Source organism: Leopardus geoffroyi, chromosome B1 (assembly GCF_018350155.1).
Source record: "Leopardus geoffroyi isolate Oge1 chromosome B1, O.geoffroyi_Oge1_pat1.0, whole genome shotgun sequence".
In the NCBI taxonomy this organism is placed as follows: Eukaryota; Metazoa; Chordata; class Mammalia; order Carnivora; family Felidae; genus Leopardus; species Leopardus geoffroyi.
Genome location: NC_059327.1, coordinates 53,523,010 through 53,546,230, shown reverse-complemented (window position 1 = coordinate 53,546,230; position 23,221 = coordinate 53,523,010). Strand labels below are relative to the sequence as shown.

At 37.0% G+C, this 23,221-nt stretch overlaps 1 protein-coding gene across 2 annotated transcripts in view; it reads right to left on the bottom strand.

Moving 5' to 3' along the window:
* Positions 1 to 23,221, bottom strand: part of GLRA3 (glycine receptor alpha 3) — a 200,957-nt gene that overhangs the window by 146,165 nt on the left and 31,571 nt on the right. For both annotated transcript variants that reach the window (XM_045462605.1, XM_045462614.1), the window contains exon 2: positions 11,598 to 11,725. In XM_045462605.1, the coding sequence (XP_045318561.1) occupies positions 11,598 to 11,725 (128 nt within the window). The remainder of the gene's footprint in view (positions 1 to 11,597; positions 11,726 to 23,221) is intronic.

The window sequence follows — 23,221 nt, the reverse complement described above, 5'->3', positions numbered from 1 at the left end:
GTAAGTTTAGTGAACATCTATCACCACATAGTTGCAATTTTTTCTTATTCACTTTTATGATTTACTCTCTTAGCAACTTTTATGTATATGGTACAGTATTGGTAACTATTGTCACCATGCGGTACATCCCTTCCCCGGGACTTTTTTATCTTAGAACTGGAAGTTTGTACCTTTTGACTACCTTCACCCAATTTGCCTACTCCCTTCGCCCCCACCCATCCCCTTCCTCTGGCAACTACCAATCTGTTCTCTGTATCTATAAATTCAATTCTTTTTAAATATTCCACAAATAAGTGAGAGCATACAGAATTTGTAATTCTCTGACTTATTTTACTTAGTATAATATCCTTAAGGTCTATCCACCCATATTATTGCAAGTAGCAGAATTTCCTACTTTTTTTTATTTTTATTTTTTATTTTTTATTAACTTGTTTTATTTTTGATTTTTTTTTTTAAATTTACATCCAAATTAGTTAGCAAATAGTGCAACAATGATTTCAGGAGTAGATTCCTTAGTGACCCTTGCCCATTTAACCCATCCCCCCTCCCACAACCCTTCCAATAACCCTCTGTTCTTCATATTTAAGATTTTGTCCCCCTCCTTGTTTTTATTTTTATTTTTTGCTTCCCTTCCCTTGTGTTCATCTGTTCTGTGTCTTAAAGTCTTCATATGTGTGAAGTCATATGATATTTGTCTTTCTCTGACTGACTAACTTCGCTTAGCATAATACCCTCCAGTTCGATCCATGTAGTGGCAAATGGGAAGATTTCATTCTTTTTGATTGCCAATTATACTCCATATGTGTGTGTGTGTGTGTGTGTGTGTGTGTGTGTATACATATATATAGCCAAAGTATGGAGAGAGCCCAAATGTCCATCATGGATGAATGGATAAAGAAGATGTGGTTTAAGTATATATATACATATATATATGTATATGTATATATATATGTATGTATTGTGTGTGTGTGTGTGTACAATACATATATATATACATATATATGTATATACCACATCTTCTTTATCCATTCATCCATTGACGGACATTTGGGCTCTTTCCATACTTTAGCTATTGTTGATAGTGCTGCTATAAACATGGGGGTGCATGTGTCCCTTTGAAACGGCACACCTGTATCCCTTAGATAAATGCCTAGTAGTGCAATTGCTGGGTCATAGGGTAGTTCTATTTTTAGTTTTTTGAGGAACCTCCATACTGTTTTCCAGAGTGGCTGCACCAGTTTGCATTCCCACCAACAGTGCAAAAGAGATCTTCTTTCTCCCCATCCTCGCCAACATCTATTGTTGCCTGAGTTGTTAATGTTAGCCATTCCAACAGGTGTCAGGTGGTATCTCATTGTGGTTTTGATGTGTATTTCCCTGATGATGAGTGATGTTGAGCATTTTTTCATGTGTCGGTTGGCCATCTGGATGTCTTCCTTGGAGAAGTGCCTATTCATGTCTTTTGCCCACTTCTTCACTGGATTATTTGTTTTTTGGGTGTTGAGTTTGATAAGTTCTTTATAGATTTTGGATACTAACCCTTTATCTGATATGTCGTTTGCAAATATCTTCTCCCATTCTGTCTGTTGCCTTTTAGTTTTGTTGATTGTTTTCTTCCCTGTGCAGAAGCTTTTTATTTTGATGAGGTCCCAGTTGTTCATTTTTGCTTTTGCTTCCCTTGCCTCTGGAGACGTGTTCAGTAAGAAGTTGCTGCAGTCAAGATCAAAGAGGTTTTTGCCTGGTTTCTCCTCGAGGATTTTGATGGCTTCCTGTCTTACATTTAGGTCGTTCATCCATTTTGAGTTTATTTTTGTATATGGTGTAAGAAAGTGGTCCAGGTTCATTCTTCTGCATGTCGCTGTCCAGGTTTCCCAGCACCATTTGCTGAAGAGACTGTCTTTATTCCATTGGATATTCTTTCCTGCTTTGTCAAAGATTAGTAGGTCCATTTTCTGGTCCATTTGTGGGTCCATTTGTGGGTTCTCTATTCTGTTCCATTTATCTGAGTGTCTGTTCTTGTGCCAGTACCATACTGTCTTGACAGTTACAGCTTTGTAGTACAGCTTGAAGTCTGCTTTGGTTTTCTTTTTCAAGATCACTTTGGCTATTCAGGGTCTTTTCTGGTTCCATAAAAATTTTAGGATTATTTGTTCTAATTCTGTGAAGAATGCTGATGTTACTTTGATAGGGATGCCTTGAATATGTAGATTGCTTTGGGTAGTATCTACATTTTAACAGTATTTGTTCTTCCTATCCAGAAGCATGGAATCTTTTTCCATTTTTCTGTGTCTTCCTCAATTTCTTTCATAAGCTTCCTATAGTTTTCAGTGTATAGATTTTTCACCTCTTTGGTTAGATTTATTCCTAGGTATTTCATGGTTTTTTGTGCAACTGTAAATGGGATCAATTCCTTGATTTCTCTTTCTGTCACTTCATTGTTGGTGTATAGGAATTCAACTGATTTCTGTGTGTTGATGTTGTATCCTGCAACTTTGCTGAATTCATGAATCAGTTCTAGCAGTTTTTTGGTGGAATCTTTTGGGTTTTCCATATAGAGTATCATGTCATCAGCGAAGAGTGAAAGTTTGACCTCCTCCTGGCCGATTTGGATGCCTTTTATTTCTTTGTGTTGTCTGATTGCAGAGGCTAAGACTTCCAATACTATGTTGAATAACAGTGGTGAGAGTGGACATCCCCGTCTTGTTCTTGACCTTAGGGGGAAAGCTCCCAGTTTTTCCCCAATGAGGATGATATTAGCGTTGGGTCGTTCATATATGGCTTTAATGATCTCGAGGTATGCTCCTTCTATCCCTACCTTCTTGAGGGTTTTTATCAAGAAAGGATGCTGTATTTTGTCAAATGCTTTCTCTGCATCTATTGAGAGGATCACATGGTTCTTGTCCTTTCTTTTACTGATGTGATGAATCATGTTAATTGTTTTGCAGATATTGAACCGGCCCTGCATCCCAGGTATAATCCCACTTGGTCATGATGAATAATTTTTTTTTTAATTTTTTTTTTCAACGTTTATTTATTTCTGGGACAGCGAGAGACAGAGCATGAACGGGGGAGGGGCAGAGAGAGAGGGAGACACAGAATCGGAAACAGGCTCCAGGCTCTGAGCCATCAGCCCAGAGCCTGACGCGGGCCTCCAACTCACGGACCGCGAGATCGTGACCTGGCTAAAGTCGGGCGCTTAACCGACTGCGCCACCCAGGCGCCCTATGAATAATTTTTTTAATGTATTATTGGATCGGGTTGGCTAGTATCTTGTTGAGGATTTACGCATCCATGTTCTTCAGGGATATTGGTCTATACCTCTCCTTTTTAGTGGGGTCTCTGGTTATGGAATCAAGGTAATGCTGACTTCATACAAAGAGTTTGGAAGTTTTCCTTCTATTTCTAGTTTTTGGAACAGCTTCAAGAGAATAGGTGTTAACTCTTCCTTAAATGTTTGATAGAATTCCCCCGGAAAGCCACCTGGCCCTGGACTCTTGTTTTTTGGCAGATTTTTGATTACTAATTGGATTTCCTTACTGGTTATGGGTCTGTTCAATTTTTCTATTTCTTCCTGTATCAGTTTTGGTAGTGTATATGTTTCTAGGATTTTGTCCATTTCTTCCAGATTGCCCATTTTATTGGCATATAATAGCTCATAATATTCTCTTATTATTGTTTTTATGTCTTTTGAGTTGGTTGTGATCTCTCTTCTTTAATTCTGGATTTTATTTATTTGGGTCCTTTCCTTTTCCTTTTTGATCAAACTGGCTAGTGGTTTATCAATTTTGTTAATTCTTTCAAAGAACCAGCTTCTGGCTTCACTGATGTGTTCTACTGTTTTCTTGATTTCAATAGCATTAATATCTTCTCTAATCTTTATTATTTCCTGTCTTCTGCTGGTTTGGGGTTTTATTTACTGTTCTTTTTCCAGCTCCTTAAGTCGTAAGATTTGATTGTGTATCTGGGATCTTTCTTCCTTCTTTAGGACCTCTTATGACTTCTTATGACCACCTTTGCTGCATCCCAGAAGTTTTGGGTTGTGGTGTTATCATTTTCATTGACTTCCATATACTTTTTAATTTCCTCTTTAACTGCTTGGTTAGCCCATTCATTCTTTAGTAGGATGTTCTTCAGTCTCCAAGTATTTGTTACCTTTCCAAATTTTTCTTGTGGTTGATTTTGAGTTTCATAGTATTGTGATCTGAAAATATGTATGTTGTGATCTCGATCTTTTTGTACTTACTTAGGGCTGATTTGTGTACCAGTATATGGTCTATTCTGGAGAACGTTCTATGTGCACTGGAGAAGAATGTATATTCTGCTGCTTTAGGATGAAATGTTCTAAATATATCTGTGAAGTCCATCTGGTCCAGTGTGTCATTCAAAGCCATTGTTTTCTTGTTGATTTTTTGATTAGATGATCTGTCCATTGATGTGAATGGGGTGTTGAAGTCTCCTACTATTATGGTATTATTATCGATGAGTTTTTTTATGTTTGTGATTAATTGATTTATAAATTTGGGTGCTCCACACTTGGCGCATAAACGTTTACAATTGTTAGGTCTTCTTGGTGAATAGACCCCTTGATTATGATATAATGCCCTTCTGCATCTCTTGATACAGTCTTTATTTTAAAGTCTAGATTGTCTGATATAAGTATGGTTATTTTAAGGCTTTCTTTTCTTGACCATTAGCATGGTAGATGGTTCTCCATCCCCTTATTTTCAATCTGAAGGTGTCTTTAGGTCTAAAGTGGGTCTCTTGTAAACAGCATATAGATGGATCTTGTTTTCTTAACCATTGTGTTACCCTATGTCTTTTGATTGGAGCATTGAGTCCATTGACATTTGAGTGAGTACTGAAAGATATGAATTTATTGCCATTAGGATGCTTGTAGAGTTGGAGTTTCTGGTGGTGTTCTCTAGTCCTTTCTAATCTTTGTTGCTTTGTTGCGCATATATATATATATATATACATATATATATATATATATATATATATATATATATAATTTTTTTTCATTTTTTTCTTTTCTCAGAGAGTCCCCCTTAAAGTTTCTTGCAGGGCTGGTTTGGTGGTCACAAACTCCTTTAATTTTTTTTTTTTAATTTTTTTAATGTTTATTTATTTCTGAGACAGAGAGAGACAGAGCATGAGTGGGGGAGGGTCAGAGAGAGAGGCAGACACAGAATCCGAAGCAGGCTCCAGGCTCTGAGCTGTCAGCACAGAGCCCGACGTGGGGCTCAGACTCACAGACTGCGAGATCATGACCTGAGCCGAAGTTGGACACTCAGTCGACTGAGCCACCCAGGCGCCCCAAACTCCTTTAATTTTCATTTGTCTGGGAAACTTTTTTTCTCTCCTTCTATTTTGAATGACAGCCTTGATGGATATAGAATTCTTGGCTGCATATTTTTCTGATTCAGCACATTGAATATATCCTGCCACTCCTTTCTGGCCTGCGAAATTTCTGTGGATAGGTCTGCTGCAAACCTGATCTGTCTTCCCTTGTATGTTAGGGACTTTTTTCCCCTTGCTGCTTTCATGATTCTCTCCTTACCCGAATATTTTGTGAATTTGACTATGATATGCCTTATTGATGGTCGGTATTTGTTGAATCTAATGGGGGTCCTCTGTGCTTCCTGGATTTTGATATTTGTGTCTTTCCCCAGGTTGGGGAAGTTTTCTGCTATGATTTGCTCACATAACCCTTCTACCCCTATTTCTCTCTCTTCCTCTTCTGGGACCCCTGTGATTCTGATGTTGTTCCTTTTTAATGAGTCACTGATTTCTCTAATTCTTAAATCATGCTCTTTTGCCTTAATCTTCCTCTTTTTTTTTTTCTGCTTCATTATTCTCTATAAGTTTCTCCTCTATATCACTAATTCTCTGTTCTGCCTCATCCATCCTTGCTGCCACTGCATCCATCTGTGATTGCAGCTCAGTTACAACATTTTAAATTTCATTCTATTTTTTACTTCTTTTATCTCTGCAGAAAGGGATTCTAATCTATTTTCAACTCCAGCTGGTATTCTTATTATCGTGATTCTAAATTCTGGTTCAGACATCTTGCTTGTATCTGCATTGGTTAAATTCTTGGCTGTCATTTCTTCGAGCTCTTTCTTTTGGGGTGAATTCCTTCGTTTTGTCCTTTTGAAGGGAGAAAAGGAATTATGAGGTAGAAAAATTAAAATTAAAAAAACAAAAATTAAAAAATTAAACACACACACACACACACACACACACACAAAATCTAATAAATGATGCTAGATCCTAGGTGTGTTTTGGTCTGGGTGTTGAAAGTGGTTTGACAGATTAGAGAAAAAAACGTGGGGAAAGAAAAAAAAAGGAAATCTCTTGAAAATTTGAAAAAATGAATACACTGAAATAGACTAAAATGAGATGATGGGAGTAAAATAGAATTTGAAAGAATTTACACAAAAATAAAGAATATAGTAGAAAAAATAAAGAAAAAAATTTTAATAAAAATTAAAAATAAAAATGATTTTTTTCTCTTTCTGTATTCAAGAAAAAGAAAAGAAACGAAAAATAGAAAAAATAGGGAAAAAATAAATTGTTTGAATATTTGAAAAGGTGAATACACTGAAGTAGACAAAAATAAAATGATGGAAGTAAGATAGAATTTGAAAAAATTTATACAAAATAAAATATATATTTAAAAAAATTAAAAAATATATTTTTAATAAAAATTGAAAATAAAAATGAATTTTTTCTATTTCTGTATTCAAGAAAAAGAAAAGTAGTGTAAAAAAGAAAAAAAGAAGAAAGAATATTGAATAGATGGACCTGCTAACAGATTGAAATAGGACTGAAATTATTTCATTTTCCCCTAGAAGTCAGACTATGTAGCGCTTTATAGTCCATAAACTAAGTAGGCAGTGAGACTTGTGTTCTTGAAGAGCAAGGTTGGTCCAGTTTGGCAGGGCTCGGTGTAACTGCTCCATTCTCCACTAGATGGCACTGCTAGCCTACTGGGTTGGATTGTTGCAGTGCTCATAGGTGCGTATTCACATGTGCAGGAGCAGTGAAAATGGCATCACCCAGCTACCCAGTCTCTAGTATAGGAACTCTCTTCTCCCAGATCAGCAATTGCGCAACCGTCCTCTGTCTTCAGCTTTTGTCCACTCCCAGCTTTTTCACTCTCCGTGACCAGGCCCCAGGCAGTACCTCTCTCCCAAGTTTTGTCTCAGATGTGGCTGTTTTCCCTGGCCCCTTACTTCTGAAGGACTGCAGCTTTGGCCCGTTCCACCCCTCTGCGGGAGGGTCTCACCAAGCAATGGCCGAATGAGCAATGGCCAAATGAGCAATGGCTGAATGTTGGGTGCACCCAGGAACGCTTGCTGGACCCTGCTGCTGCTGGTGCCCCGAGACTGCAGCCAGGTGCCAGCCTGTCCCAGCAAAAGTTCTCGAGATAGTGTAGCAGCAACTTTTCAGGGATTATGGAAAATCACAACTCTCATGTAGTGCCAGGCTTCACCCTTAACGACCTTGCTCCAGCACCAGCAAATGTGGCCGTTTTCTGGGGTCTGCTGGGACCAGGTGGCTTCAACAGTCTCTACCAAATGTCCTTCCAGCAGTAGAACTGCTTTTCCCCGTGTGGCCCAAGAACCTCCTAGACCCCACTCTGTTCCTGGGGATTTGCCCTTCCCACCAGAGCATCACCAGTTATCGAGTTGCGGAGTTGCATACTTTGTACTCCCCTGTTTACAGTCTTAATGGAATTTAAACCTTCTCCTTTCTCCTTTCTCCCTTTTTGGTTTAATCCCTGCAGCTGTTTCCAATTTTCCACTTCACTCCAGCTGCTTTTGGGGAGGAGTGTTTTTCCCGTATTCTCCCCCACCGACCTACTCTCTGTCCTCTCTCTGCCTGGAAAAGCGGCTCCCTGTCTGCCACCAGCTTCTCTCTTCCCAAGTTCCCCTCTCCACCCCGTGTACCTGCTGAATTCTGTGCTTCAGGTTTTGCAGATTGTTGTGTTAATCCTCCAGTCAGTTTTCTAGGTGTGTAGGATGGTTTAGTGTTGGTCTGGCTGTATTTCATGGACGTGATACCCAAATAACTTCCATGCTGTTCCGCCATCTTGGCTCCTTCCCAGTCATTTTATATTTTTAAATAGTTGTTCTCCACTATGGCCCACAAGATAAATTCCCTTTTGATGTATATATACTCATGAAAACAATCACAAATTTGAAGTCAATATTCCAGAAATAAATTTCCTTCATGCATTTAACCTGAAATAATTCATATTATTTTTAAATGTTTATATTTTGAAAGGTGAAAGTCCTATCACGTTATTATTATAATTTGCACTTCACTGATTGCTAATGAGGTTGAACATTCTTATTTAGTCTCTGTAAATTGTCTGTGAAGGTCAATATTAAGATTTTGTTTTTCTCTTACAAAATTTGTAACTCCATGAGAGGTTAAATACCCCTGAGAGGTGTTTTCCAATGCTTGTGTATTTTGAAAACACTTGCCTATTGTCTGAGTAATTATCAAAGTAAATTATTTTCTAGATTTATTCTTTATTAACATTTTAATCTTTGAAGATGTGAGGACTAAATCATTCAAGTTATTGTAATACATTATTATATCTACTTTGGCAAATTCCCATCCCTATTCTTTTAAAAAAATATTTAATTTTGCTTAATTATTAAAAAAAAAACTAGTGGAGTATCACATATCACACTACTGATGGTCATGCCCTTAAAATATTACAGAATTAATTCCTTGTCTTTGACAAACTTAGAGGCAAAATATATATGTAATAACCACTTTAAGCTAGCTTGATTAGCCAAATAAATTCTTAAAAAAAATAGACAAAGGGGAAAAAATCAATATGGCAGGGTTGTGGGGGATGGTGTAGTTTTAGTCTTGTGAGATACTACACAGAAAAACTGAGTTAAATATTACCAGAACAGTTTCTTCACTTCATACTTCTGTCTGATGAACTTTTCTTTTTAATTTTTTTTTTAACATTTATATATTATTGAGAGACAGAGCATGAGGAGGGGGAGAGGCAGAGACAGGAGGAGACACAGAATCTGAAGCAGGCTCCAGGCTCCAAACTGTCAGCACAGAGCCCAACACGGGGCTTGAACTCACGGACTGTGAGATCGTGACCTGAGCTGAAGTTGGACACTAAACCAACTGAGCCACCCAGGCAGCCCAGATGAACTTTTCTTAAGGAGGCATGGTGGGTGCCTAGGTACCTGACAATACAGGGACTGATACAATCGTCTTCTGATATGTCTTGTATTTAGTTTGTTAGGACATATATACCTAAAAAATATTTAAATATATTTTATTTATATTTCAGTATTAAGCAACAAAATGATGGTCAAAGGATTATGATGTTATTTTATTCAACAAAAAGAAACTGTCGAATGTGCTGAATTTGGGGAGGAAGCTGTGAGCGTTCCCTAGAGACAACAACGTTTGAATGGAAAAACAAGAGTGTTAGCTAAGAACTAATTTATTAAGTTATCATTTTTTTAATTTTTTTTTCAACGTTTATTTATTTTTGGGACAGAGAGAGACAGAGCATGAACGGGGGAGGGGCAGAGAGAGAGGGAGACACAGAATCGGAAACAGGCTCCAGGCTCTGAGCCACCAGCCCAGAGCCCCGAGTTCGGGGCTCGAACTCACAGACCGCGAGATCATGACCTGGCTGAAGTCGGACGCTTAACCGACTGCACCACCCAGGCGCCCCAAGTTATCATTTTTTTAAAACTGACATGGTAATCATATGAGCATCCACTTGCTTTTCTGATATTCGGAGTGTAAGATATTTGATTCTCTGTCTCCCTTTCTCTCTGCCCCTCTCATGTTCTCTCTCTCTCAAAAATAAGTACATATTGGGGCGCCTGGGTGGCGCAGTCAGTTAAGCGTCCGACTTCAGCCAGGTCACGATCTCCCGGTCCGTGAGTTCGAGCCCTGCGTCGGGCTCTGGGCTGATGGCTCAGAGCCCGGAGCCTGTTTCCGATTCTGTGTCTCCCTCTCTCTCTGCCCCTCCCCTGTTCATGCTCTGTCTCTCTCTGTCCCAAAAATAAATAAACGTTGGAAAAAAAAAAAAATAAGTACATAGACATTAAAAAACAAATCTCCTCACCTCTAAACTGGTTGGATTATCAGCTAGTTTTTAGAAATGTATTTTCATTTTTTTTTTAAAAATCACTACTTTTTTTAAGCAAAACCAAATCTTTTCAGTCCTTTCCTGGTCTCACACATTAATAGTAATATTAATCACATTGAAGATGGTTTAAAATTTCCTTTGTCTGTTAAGTGATTGAAGTGATAAAATGAAAGTAAATTTTCCAAGACAGCAGCAAAGGCACTGGGACCACTACTGTGCAGTTAGTAACTTACCTATATTTTTAGTAAGACCTCCATTGAGTGTTTATGTGGTTTTTAAAATATTCACAGACATTTCAAAATAGAACACATTTTTCTCTTTAGTTTTCAGTGAAAACAAAGCAATACTTTGAACCACTGAATGGAATCACCATAATGAATCTACTAATTGCTGATTATGTTTCTTGCTGTTTACTAAAATGACAACTGCATATATTTCAAGGTCAATTCAAAGTTAGTTCTCAACCTAATGTCAAGGTTACTGCTGTTCCGCAATTTGTAAAAGATCCTCATGATGCTGAAATCTCTTGTTTCATTTATATATGGTATCTCTTAAGCTGTACTATTTCCTCATGGCTTTATATTTTTCTCCTACTACCCATTCTTGGTATTTATCAGTCCTCTGTAAATAATTGTTAAACCAGTGCTAAACAATTCCTTTTTTTTCCCCATAAGAACAAATTCAGAAAAAAAAATCATTTAGATTATATTGTATTTCTTTTCACCTTTAAGAATAAAAATAGCTTAACTGAATCTCATGGAAATGGTATGTATTATTATTTGGATTATTTTATTTATTGAATAGAATATTATTCAAGATATATTAAATAAATACAGACATAGAAGTAGTTTTCTAATCTTTTACCCTAGGACCTTTGTGGTTCTGGATAATCCACATATGACATGTATAAATATGCTCCTTTTCACTATATTAAACAGAAGAATAAAGGTGGGTATTCTTAAACTGATAATTACACTCTTTCTTATACATTTAAGTAAAAATTTTGTAGAGGGAATGATTTTTGAAATGTTATCAGTGGCTTTTAGTTATCCAGACTCTTTACCCAGTACATAAATTCAACAACCGTTTGATTCTCCACAATATAAAAGAGTCTTGCTGTGGGGAATTTAAAATATGGTTTATTGCCAGCTCTAAAGAAGATTCTATTCCAGTGAGTGGAATGTATATATATATATTTTTTTTCCTAAAATGAATCATTATGACAATAATTACCATAACAAAGAAGGAAAAACAAACACTATTGGTTCAAAGAAGCCGAATTCTGAGAAAAATTAACATAAGAATAGATTTTTCCTTTCAAAACATATCTTTGCATAATTACTGAAAATAAGCATTAGAATTTTTGGTGGAATCAATCTGAAATTTTATTTTGTTTAATAATATTCAAAACACATTTCAAATATAGTAGTAAGTAGATAATTACCTTTAAAATTGGGTCTGATTCTTGCATCATACCCTGATGTCCTCCCCATTAATTTATCCAGAAAGTCAGAAGGTGACATTGGAGCACTTCGAGATCTTGCACTGTCTGTTTCCTTTGTTGCAACCAAGCTATAAATGAGAACATTCAGAGTTTACAGAAAATGACAAGCAAAAGTCTTCCTAATAGTTGTCACTATGAATAGAGAATTAAAAAAATGGAAAGCAAAAGTACCTTTTAAAACAAAAAGAAAAATTTTTATATATTTTATATAGTATGTATACTATATACTATAAGGTGAATATTAGCATAATGACAGATAGGTCTATATAGACCTATAGACCCATAGACAGATCTACAGTCAAGTATTTATAAGGTTTCACATGTATTCAGCCCAAAAGGTCAGAGGTGACATTATTTTAAGTCTGGAAACAAAGCCGCTGCCAAATTATTAGGCTTTCAAAATTTGTGTTTACCCAAGTTTGACTTCTAACTGTAATTTTTAGTCAAATGTATGCTTAGTGGGGCACCTGGGTAGCTCAGTCCGTTGAGCGACCGACTTTGGCTCAGGTCATGATCTCACATTGGGTGGGTGCGAGCCCCGCAACCAGCTCTGTGCTGACAGCTTGGAGCCTGGAGCCTGCTTTGGATTCTGTCTCCCTCTCTACCCCTCCCCCCACTTGTGTGTGCGTGCATGCGCTCTCTCTCTCAAAAATAAAAATAAACATAAAAAATATTTTTTAAAAAAAGTATCCTTAGCGAGTCAGGCATAAGAGAAAAATGAAAGTTCAGCTGTGAAGTACAATTCTTACTGCTTTTACTGAGGGGATAAACATCAACCTTTCAAGTTTTGCAAATTCTTCTCAATGGTAATAAAACGTCTGTCCTACAGACTAAACAATGATGCTCTTTTCTTCAATTAGATGCTTCCTATATTAGTAACATAGCCAGTTAAATTCATTCTGCTTTCATCTTGTGTCATTCCTGTACAGTACATTTTGTTCAGATCTAAAATCTGTGCACTAAGATTGAGAAATTACCATAAATGTGGTCAGTGCACCTGGCTATTACACAATGAGAACGTGTGTCTGGGCAAAGTAAAGAGCTACTGCACTTTTTTTCATTAAATTTTTTTGTTTGTTTGTTTTATGCTGCTGCTCATCCTAGACGCTCACACATGTCACTGCACCCCATCCAGCCCCTCATTTACCTAGGCTGGTCCCCGGAAAGCCTGGGCCTGCTTGCTAAGATCAAATGATTCTTTTCATCCACGGCGCTTTGCTCAGGGAAGTGAGACAGACTTCCTGAGCACACATGTGTTTGAAACTGATATATTTAAGCTGATGTTACTTCCCAGAGATTGTCAGTCATCATATCCTCCCGGCTCTGTCACTCACCTCAGAGCATCACCAGACCCTGAACCTTTGTGGTCACAGCTTGATCTCAGCAGTATCAAGTTCCTCCTGCCAGAATTTTTAATAACTAGTGAAAATGGGTCTTACAGCCATCACTGTTAAATTGTGTACCACAGACACAGGCGCAATTTTAAAATCCAATATCAATCGTAATGTGACAGTGACATTTCTGAAAGTGTAGGATCACCGCTAACAGCATCCATGAACTACTGTGCAGTTCACAAGGTTCTATCTAGTTCTGGACATTCAAAGTCACTTATCTGCCCGGCGGCTCTCTCTCTGTCTTTCGTGCTTTTTCCAGGGGCAGAAGTTTCTCCTATCTCTATTTTTTGGCTCCAGATTACTTTATGACCCTTTATCTCTGATTATTACTGGGCAGTTGAACTCCCTGCCACCATAATCTCTGGAAAGTTTATTTTAAGGTAATAATAATAATAATAATAATAATAAATATCATAATAATAATATCATAAAGAACCACTACATTCTCAGTAACTCTAGAACTTTCTCTACCACCTGGTTTTAAGTAACTTTCACCTGTAATCTTAAGCAGCATTTGCTCATTTTCCCTGGCCCAAGAACATAGGCAGAAGGGCATTGTCAGAGTTCTCATAACCACAGTTTGCTTCTTCTAAACCATTCCTTGTATTTCTTTTGCAAAATCCTCCCTTCAGTTATCAGCAAATGAACTTCTACATTCTCCTACCAACAAATACACCAATTTACCTGGATCTGAACCAATAATACAATGCCCTTCACCTTTAAAAATAAATAGAATACTATGTATGCGAGACTGACAACCATCAGATTTTGCACTGCATGGAAGAGATCATTCTAGATTATGCAATGATGTGTATCCTTGTAAGAGAGAGGCAGAGGTGTATTTGGTTTTAGACAGAAGAGGGAACACAATGTGACCATACAGGTACAAGCAGAGATTAGAGTGATGTGACCACAGCCAAGGAATGCCAGCAGTCAATAGAAGCTGCAAAAGGAAGAAACAGATTCTCCCCTAGGGCCTCTGGAGGGCGCTTGGTCCTACTCACACCTTGTTTTGGGCCCAGTGAACTGATGTCAGGCTTCTGGCCTCCAGAACCAGGGAAGAATAAGTTGCTGTTATCGGTGGTAATTTGTTGTAGCAGTCAGAGAAAACTCGCAGTTTTTTCCCAGTGAGTTTTGCATTAAGTTATTCCACTTCCCAACTCCAGAGTTACTCTTTTCTTCTTCTTCTTTTTTTAATCTCTGTCTCTTCATTGGTATATTCTGTATTTGGGGAGATATTATTGTCATACTTCCTTTTTAGTTCTTTGAACATAGTTCCCTTTAGTTTTTAGTAAAGGAGTTAAAATAGCTGATTTCTTTGAACATGGTTTCCTTTAGTTTTTATTAAAGTATTTAAAATAGTTGATTTAGGGGCGCCTGGGTGGCGCAGTTGGTTAAGCGTCCGACTTCAGCCAGGTCACGATCTCGCAGTCTGTGAGTTCGAGCGCCGCGTCAGGCTCTGGGCTGATGGCTCAGAGCCTGGAGCCTGTTTCAGATTCTGTGTCTCCCTCTCTCTCTGCCCCTCCCCCGTTCACGCTCTGTCTCTCTCTGTCCCAAAAATAAATAAACGTTGAAAAAAAAATTAGAAAAAAATAAAAATAAAAATAAAAAAATAAAATAGTTGATTTAAAGTCTTTGTCCAGTAATTCCACTGTCGTTGCTTTCTTCAAGCAGATTCTACCGCTTGCCTTTTTTTCCCTGTGCGTGAGCCACACTTTTTTTTCTTTCAATGTTTCATAATATTGTCACTGAAAACTGGACATTTTAGATGATATAACATGGCAACTCGGTGAATTATATTATCCCTCCTCCCTAAGGTTTTTTATTGTTGCTGGTTTCTGTTTTGTTTTTTAATTGGCTTTTCTGAACTAATACTGTAAAGTCTATCTGAGTGGTTTAGGGATCACCTAATAAGTAGACAAGGATTTTCCTAAATTCCTAAAACCAATATATTTCCCAGAATTTTCTGGGAGTGCTATGTTTATGGGGCCGCACCTTCAACACTGAGTCAGGCAATTGACAACTGTGTCTTAGCCTTTATTTCCCATTTGCACAGGGCTTAAAGGCCAGCCAGGGTGGAGAGCTTAAGGTTTTCTCAGGTCTTTCCCAATCATGCACACAACTCTCTGTGTATCAGTTTGCTGGGCTATCTTAACAAGGCTCCCTGGACTAAGTACCTTAAACAATAGCAATTAATTTTCTCATAGTTCTTGGAGCTAGAGGTCCTAGATCAAGTTGTTGGCAGGGTTCATCTTCTTTGAAGGTCTCTCTCCATGGCTTGCAGGTGGCCATCTTCTCTCTGTTTCTTCCTCTCCTATGTGTTTGTGTCAAAATCTCCTCTTCTTGGAAGATCACCAGTGATAGATTGGGGCCCCATATGACCTCATTTTATCTTAATAATCTTTAATTAAAGTCACATTCTGAGATATTGGGAGTTAGTATTTCAACATAAGAATTTTGAAAGGATGCAATTAAGTCCATGACACTAGGCATGCTCACAACCCCATACAGATGCGTGGTCTTCTAGATACCCAGAAATATGTGAGCTTTTCCAAACCCCTATGGGCATATCATTTCATTGCTTTTTCTTTTAGGCTTTTTGGTTAATCTGTTGTTTGCCCCCACTGTTACTCACTACCTTGGGCACCTGTGAGGTTAAAACATTGCCTCTAAATATATTTGACCAACATCCGGAGGAAAAAGACTTTTCATACTGAATGAGCTCCACATTAGGTCAAATAAAAGCAGTCTTGCAAGTGGTGTCTTCCATGGGGCCTCCAGACAGGTCAGATAATGACATTTCTCTAACAATGAGGCTTTAAAGGAATTCAGACTCCTTTCTGCCCACCCTGGTAGCTGCCAGGTTGTTGCTTTTTATTGCCGGCTGTTGGTTTATCATGCTACCATGGAGCTGAGAAAGGAGAACAAGAATAGGACAAGTTATAGCCACAAATCCCACTGTTCCTACCAAGATTCAGCTGTTTTTCTTGATTAAACTACTTCATGTGTTACTACAAATCTCTGATTAATTACAGAGTTATGGAAAAGTTGATGGCCACATTTTTTGACAGTTTTCTCACTGCTTTTATGAAGAAGAGGATTTACAGAGGTCTGTAAAACAGAAATTTACTAACAATAAAATTATAGTGCATTTTTTTCCTACAAAAATGTCCTTTCTCATGTCAAAATGCACTTAAAATATCTGTTAAATGTTGAGACAATGAATTTGAGTTCTCGCAATTTCTTAGGTGCAAAGCACAGTGCTAAGAACCTAAAACATAGAGAACGCAGATTTGCATCTTTAACATATTCACAGTTCAGTAGAATACTCAGTCTGGGCCCATCTAAAGGTTACAGAGAATCCCTGGGAAGTATCAGTGAGCAGGAGCAAGGAAGTGAAGGTACAATGAAGAGAATGATTGGCTGGCTCCCTTTTTCCTACCACTGAGAGCAAAATCTTCCTGTTTTGTACCAAGAATTCACACCAAACTTTGCAGAATGATGCCTATAAAAAATGGGAAAATTCTGAGCAGATAAATATTCCAGTTTTCTTTACTAGTTCTGTTTCTTGCAATGACACAAGAACCATCCAACTGCTTGTAGACAATTGATTTTATTTCTAAAAATTCACAATTTTTTAAACGCTTATTTATTTTTGAGAGGGATGGTGGGAGGGGAGAGAGAGAGAGAGAGAGAGAGAGAGAGAGAGATACTCCCAAGCAGGTTCTGCCCTGTTGGCACAGAGCCCAACAGGAGGCTCAAACTCAACTGTGAGATCATGACCTGGGCTGAAATCAAGAGTCACCCAGGGGACTGAGCCACCCAGGTGCCCCTGAAAATTCACCATTTTGACTCAGAAGGAATGATTGCAAACAGAATTATGTGGAGCAACTGGCTGAAAAGCATCTCTACATCATGTATCCTTTCCTTTTCTGAAAGGGATAAAGGTTATACATATGGGAAGACTTCCTATCACTTATAATTCCTGCTCTGACATATTAATCCTAGAACTTTCTTCCAATTACAGTAATATCTGAGACTTGCACCATGTGAACATTACTAGACTGTCTTCAGAGAACTGTAGTCACTGAAGAGAGCTTGTAGTAATAAACACAGCACGAAATTCCATATGACCAATCAGGAATCTTTCTCTAATTTTTAAATAGTCAACATCATCATCTGTACAAACATATTTTAAAACTTTTTTTTTTTTGAGTTGTTAAAACTCGGGACAGGAGGAGGCAGTGGGAAGAAATCTAAGATTAATGTATAATGGTTTTTTAGGTAAGAAACTATTTATTATCAAGTCTATTATTTTTGTCTAAATCTCCAAGTATCAATAAAACTGTCATATTTATAGCAAGTTACTAAGGTTATTAGCAAATTACTCATGATCAGTACTTTTGAAAGAAGCAGCTTTGAATTTTTAGAAGACTTTTTTGTTTTGTTTTGTTTTCTGATATTTTATTTTATATTATTTTAATTTAATTTTTTTTTAATTTACATCCAAATTAGTTAGTATATAGTGCAACAATGATTTTAGGAGTAGATTCCTTAAAGCCCCTTACCCATTTAGCCCATCCCCCCTCCCACAACCCCTGCAGTAACCCTCCGTTCGTTCTCCATATTTATGAGTCTCTTCTGTTTTATCCCCTTCCCTGTTTTAATATTATTTTTGTTTCCCTTCCTTTATATTCATCTATTTTGTCTCTTAGAGTCCTCATATGAGTGAAGTCATGTGATATTTGTCTATCTCTGACTGACTAATTTCACTTAGCATAATACCCTCCAGTTCCATCCACGTAGTTGCAAATGGCAAGATTTCATTCTTTTTGATGGCCAAGTAATACTCCATTGTATATATATCTCACATCTTCTTTATCCATTCATCCATTGATGGACCTTTAGGCTCTTTCCATACTTTGACTATTGTTGATAGTGCTGCTATAAACATTGGGGTGCATGTTTCCCTTCGAAACAGCACACCTGTATCCCGTGGATAAATGCTTAGTAGTGCAATTGCTGACTTGTAGGGTAGTTCTATTTTTAGTTTTTTGAGGAACCTCCATATTGTTTTCCAGAGTGGCTGCACCAGCTTGCATTCCCATAGAAGACTTTTAATATGAACATCTCAAATCTGTTAATTTGCTTGCTTCCTGGACTTGGCTCTTCTTTTTTCTACTGCACTAAGTACTGTATTTATTATCTTTACTATTTTCTACTTACTCTTACCTATTCTTAACTACTCTTAACTATTTCCTATCAACTCTTTGAAACTGTGGGTGAAGTCATGTACATTCCCGTCAATGAACATTTGTTGCAATTAAGCATTTTATATATTCTTATTTTTATAAAGACATGCTAGTTACAAGTTCAAAGACTTCAATTTCTGAAACACTCGCAGAAATCTATTTTTTTAAGAAATGAAATCAAGATTCATCACAAAGATGTCTCTTACCCTCCTCTTCTCTCCTCTTTGTCCTCTTCATTGAGACAAGAAAATAAAATGCATCCACTTCTGGAGGACAGAAATCACCATTAAATATGGATGATCTTAAGATGAATTTAGTAAAGTTGTCAATACCTATTTACCTCTGCTAAATGCACCTTAAAATTGAGGGAAAATATGAAAGATGTAGCAGGGCAACATAAGGAGGGTTTGAGACGAGTCTTGGCACATAGGGCCACAAATCTCCATGCGTCTATTTTTGGGAATTCATTTATGCAGAAAGAAGTGTGACTTGTGGTGAATAAATCAGTACTCAGAGAAGGTTTTGGGTATAATAGAGAATCACAGTTTACTCTGTATTTTATAGCCCTGCAACCAGCCTTGTAGGGCTTCAATTTTTGGTGAAAAAAAATTTTTCACAGTTATTATTTGGAACTTTGTGAGATTTAGAAATACAAGCAATTGATATTTGTTGCCCCCATTTGAAAAACAAAACACAGGGCGCCTGGGTGTCTCAGTTGATTGAGCCGCCGACTTTGGTTCAGGTCATGATCTCACAGTTCAAGGGTTCAAGTCCTGTGTCAGGCTCTGTGCTGACAGCTTGGAGCCTGGAGCCTGCTTCAGATTCTGTGTCTCCCTCTGTCTCTGCCTCTCCCCCACTTGCATTCTGTCTCTCTTTCTCTCCCCAAAATAAATAAATATTAAAAAAAGAAAAAAGGAAAACAAAACACAGAATGGAAGAGATGAACATTCTTTCCATTTCCTTATGGCTTCATTCTTGTTCTGAGAACTAAAGAGAACTGGAACATCGGGGATATGTGAAGTTTTGAGTATGTCACATGAAAGCATTCTGCCTTAGAAAAGGAATATTTTTTTTTTCCACGAAGACACATGCAGTGAAACAGGCTTTAAGTTGATAGTTTGATGATACTAATTATTTAAAAAGGAGACCATATTGGAGGAATATAAAAGGACCATTCTAGAATATCTCTGGAGACTCAGGAAAATAACTAAAAATTAACAAGGTGCTAGGATCTTGATTCTTGCTACTGTGGGCAATGTGCCAGTCACATATGATTATCATTTTAAAGTGATCTCATTTCTGCACTCATATCTGCAGTTTGACGGGGCTTAGGCTATTTTAATTGATAATAAATAGGACAAATACCATAGTTGCTTCCTGATCTCTCAGGCACAGGATTCATATACGTGATATCATTTAATTCTCATAACAATGTTGCTAGTTAGATATTGCGACCTATGTATTACAGATGAAGGAACTAAGGTATAGAGAGGTTTGCTGCCTGGCCATTTAAACACTAAATGTATGAGCCAATATTTTAAACAAGTGGAACTTTACACTGAAAACAACTAGACAAGTTTAAGACAAATCTGTGCACGGAGGAGCTAAAAACACAAGGGAAAATGACGGCTGTGACCTAAGATAAAGGAAACTCACAGAAGGGAGCCAAATATTTAGAGCTGCATTTCTCTCGGGGGTGGGAACCAATTTGAGTAGTAGATGAGGGGTTAGCGATCTATGTACATGTTCTGAAAGCTTTGTGGATTTAGAGAGAGAAAAACTGGATTCCCAGACTCACCAAAGGGTGAGCTCCTATGAGTTGCTTTAATATCTCAAAGAATTACAACTTTTGAGTAAGAATAAACCAGAAACGTAGAAGCCTTAGTAGGAGACTGGGCATAGCTTAAATCATCTCAATTTCTGACACTAGAATAAAATAATCACAGATGGCTGGCAAATCAGATCTCTAATAAGAGCAAAGATAAATTGAACTTCTATTCCCACACACACTTATTCTTTTTTCAGTTTTTTTTTTTTTCAAACTTGGTTAATGGCAACTCCATCTTTCCATTTGTCCGGAGGAAAATCTTTTGTAACCCTTGACGCCACTCTTATTTCACATATCATATTGATCCACTTGGCTCTACCTTCTAACTTAGATCTACAATCCAACTGCTTCTCACCATGTTCTCTTCAATGTCTCTGGTACAACCTGCTTTTGCCTGGAATGCTCATTGGTCATCTCTTCAACTAATTAATTCTGATCTAGGTTTTAGCATCATTTTCTCAAGAAACCTTAACTATTCTCTCTGATTTTGTAAAATCCTGCTAAAATATTTCCCGCATTTATGTTTCTCATTAGTAGCACTTACTACAATTGCAATAGTCATTTTAATAAAATTAATCAATGTCTACCTCTTCCTTTGTAGGAGCTACTACTTAAGCAAATCATGACTGTTCTGATTGTTTCAATAGACCCAGAGGAAATCCAGAGCATCCAGAATAACAACTGAATAAATATTTTTGAAACAAATTAACTACATATAATGATGCAGACGTCAAACATCAGACTATGGCTCTCCAAGTCTAGCAGTAATCAGGCTTCAAGTGTATGTTTAATACTAAAGAAGGCCCAATTTTCTCTCCTTCTGTCCTTCTATGCAAGTTAGGAATAGTGCTAATAAATAATCAAGGGCAATCACTGAACAAGTATTTAGAAATAAGAAAAAATCAAGGCACAGAAATCTGCAAGGGAAACTGAAATCATCGAATCACGAAAATCGTCACTTAAAAGTGGAATTGGAGAGCTGTAAATTGGAATGTCAAGGGTGACCTTTCAACCAAGTCTAGTATTGCAGAGTCTACATTCAGTGTGTATATAAATCAGTGTTTTTTTTAGGGTCTATGGTGTCTATGTCCCATGCTTGCTAGTGGTTAGTGATAATTACATATTGATTGTATGTTTGCATATGAAGGGTTAATATAGGGTTGTAGGCAAGGGATGCGAAGAAGGAGGACACCATTCAATGGTAAACATAGAGACAGAGGATTAGATAGTGCAGTCATTTGAGATTTGTTAATTCTAATCTTTATATAATCTTTTTATCTACAAAGTTTGTGTTTTATCATAAAATCACTTACTTTTACTAAACACGTTGTAGAATATTGTGCTCAAAATGTATGGCAAATTGTTATCACTTCTGTGAAAACTTCTACTGTAACTTCTATATAAACTGTCTATTGTCATGAGTAATCCTTTACTTCTTTATAGTTTGGGCATTATTTATTTGGCATTTGGCATGGCTTATTTCAACAGAAAGGACTAAAAGGCCATAACACAGTTAATTAACTCACTGATTTGTAGTTTCTTAACGACTTATTTATTTTAAAGAAAACTAATTAAGTGTTTCAGATACATTCAAAATTACTTAGAATAGACTTAATAGTTTCTGTTATGTGTTCAGTGCGCAAGATAATTAAATGGAAGTCATCATGGTACAAGAGTTGAGGTTCCAGATTGACAGCCAGGAGGCTTATATTTTTTTCCAGTTTTGTCATTAGCAAGTTGTTTTGCCTTGGGCAAGGCAAATATTCTTTTACCAGTATAAAAACGGATACATAAAGTGGCACACATTTTTCACAGATAAATTTAGTAAAACAAATGACACAATCTACATATATGTTTTGAAAAATGCCAAGTCCTTATGCCAGTGTTTGGATTTTGCATTTAATACCATGGCTCTTTTGGTCAAGGGTATTTTTTTAAGTGAAATGAAGAGAAATTCACTCAAGCTAATTCATGTAAACACATAACAGCCTTGGATGGTTATAATAGTATAACATGATACCCGAATAGAAAATACAGGCAAGTTTCAGGGAAGAGTGAGCAGCATAAAAGAAAAAGATATGATTGACCCATCCCAATTCATAGATTCAACTTACGGTTGGAACCACATCAACTAGAGAGGTTCAAAGTCACCTTGCAAATATTTAGTTGTAAGGGACTTAATTGACACACTAGTTCATTGCTTAAATAATAAATAACTTCTCATTCAGAACATTAAGTCTTTCAGAACTCAATTACTGAGTAAATATTTAAAAGCAATTTTTGATTTCTATCATTTCCTGCTCAGTAGTTTGGTTTCAGTTTTGTTATTCTAGCCACATTTTAAATAATTCAAAAGAAGTATAATCAACTTGTGTAAAATTCAGTGAAAAGAAGTATATCAATTTGTATAAAAGTCAGTGAAAATTTTTAAGAAGGAGGACTGTTGAAATGGTAGTTCAGAATTTCACACAGGAAAAGACTGAGTGGATAGATACAAGAGAAAATATCTCAGAATTTGTTGTGTCATGGAAAGTACAAGAGACTGAAAGAATGTTATTGTGTCTGGAATAGAGGCCAGACAAATTAATAACAAATGAGGCTGAAGAACTGTAGGTACCAGATCATGCATTGCCTTCTAGATCATACATGGACTTTTGTCCGAAGTCCTGTTTGTAAACAATTCAGTGGTCAAGGTGAGAGCCAAGGATGGTTTGAGTAATTTAAATGGCAGTAGGGTTGGAGAAAAGTAGAAGAATCTAAGAGATATCCACAAAATTTAGTGATGGTTTGGTACTGACTCTGAACAAAAGGAACATCTCAAGAATAACTGTGATGATTTTGAAAACGCTTATTCAAATTTTTTTGACACTCCTCCCTTCCAAGGGTAGAGCCCAATTTTTCTCCTGTTGAATATTCACTATACAAAGTGACTTGATGATGGCACATGAATTTTGTACTTAAATCATGAAACATATTGCTATTTCCATGTAGCTCTCTTTTGAATCACCCACTTTTCTCCCCGCCACTCAAGTAGCTACATGGGAGAAACTGAGGGCTTCCATCAAGAAAATTTACCAAGTTCTCAGTTAT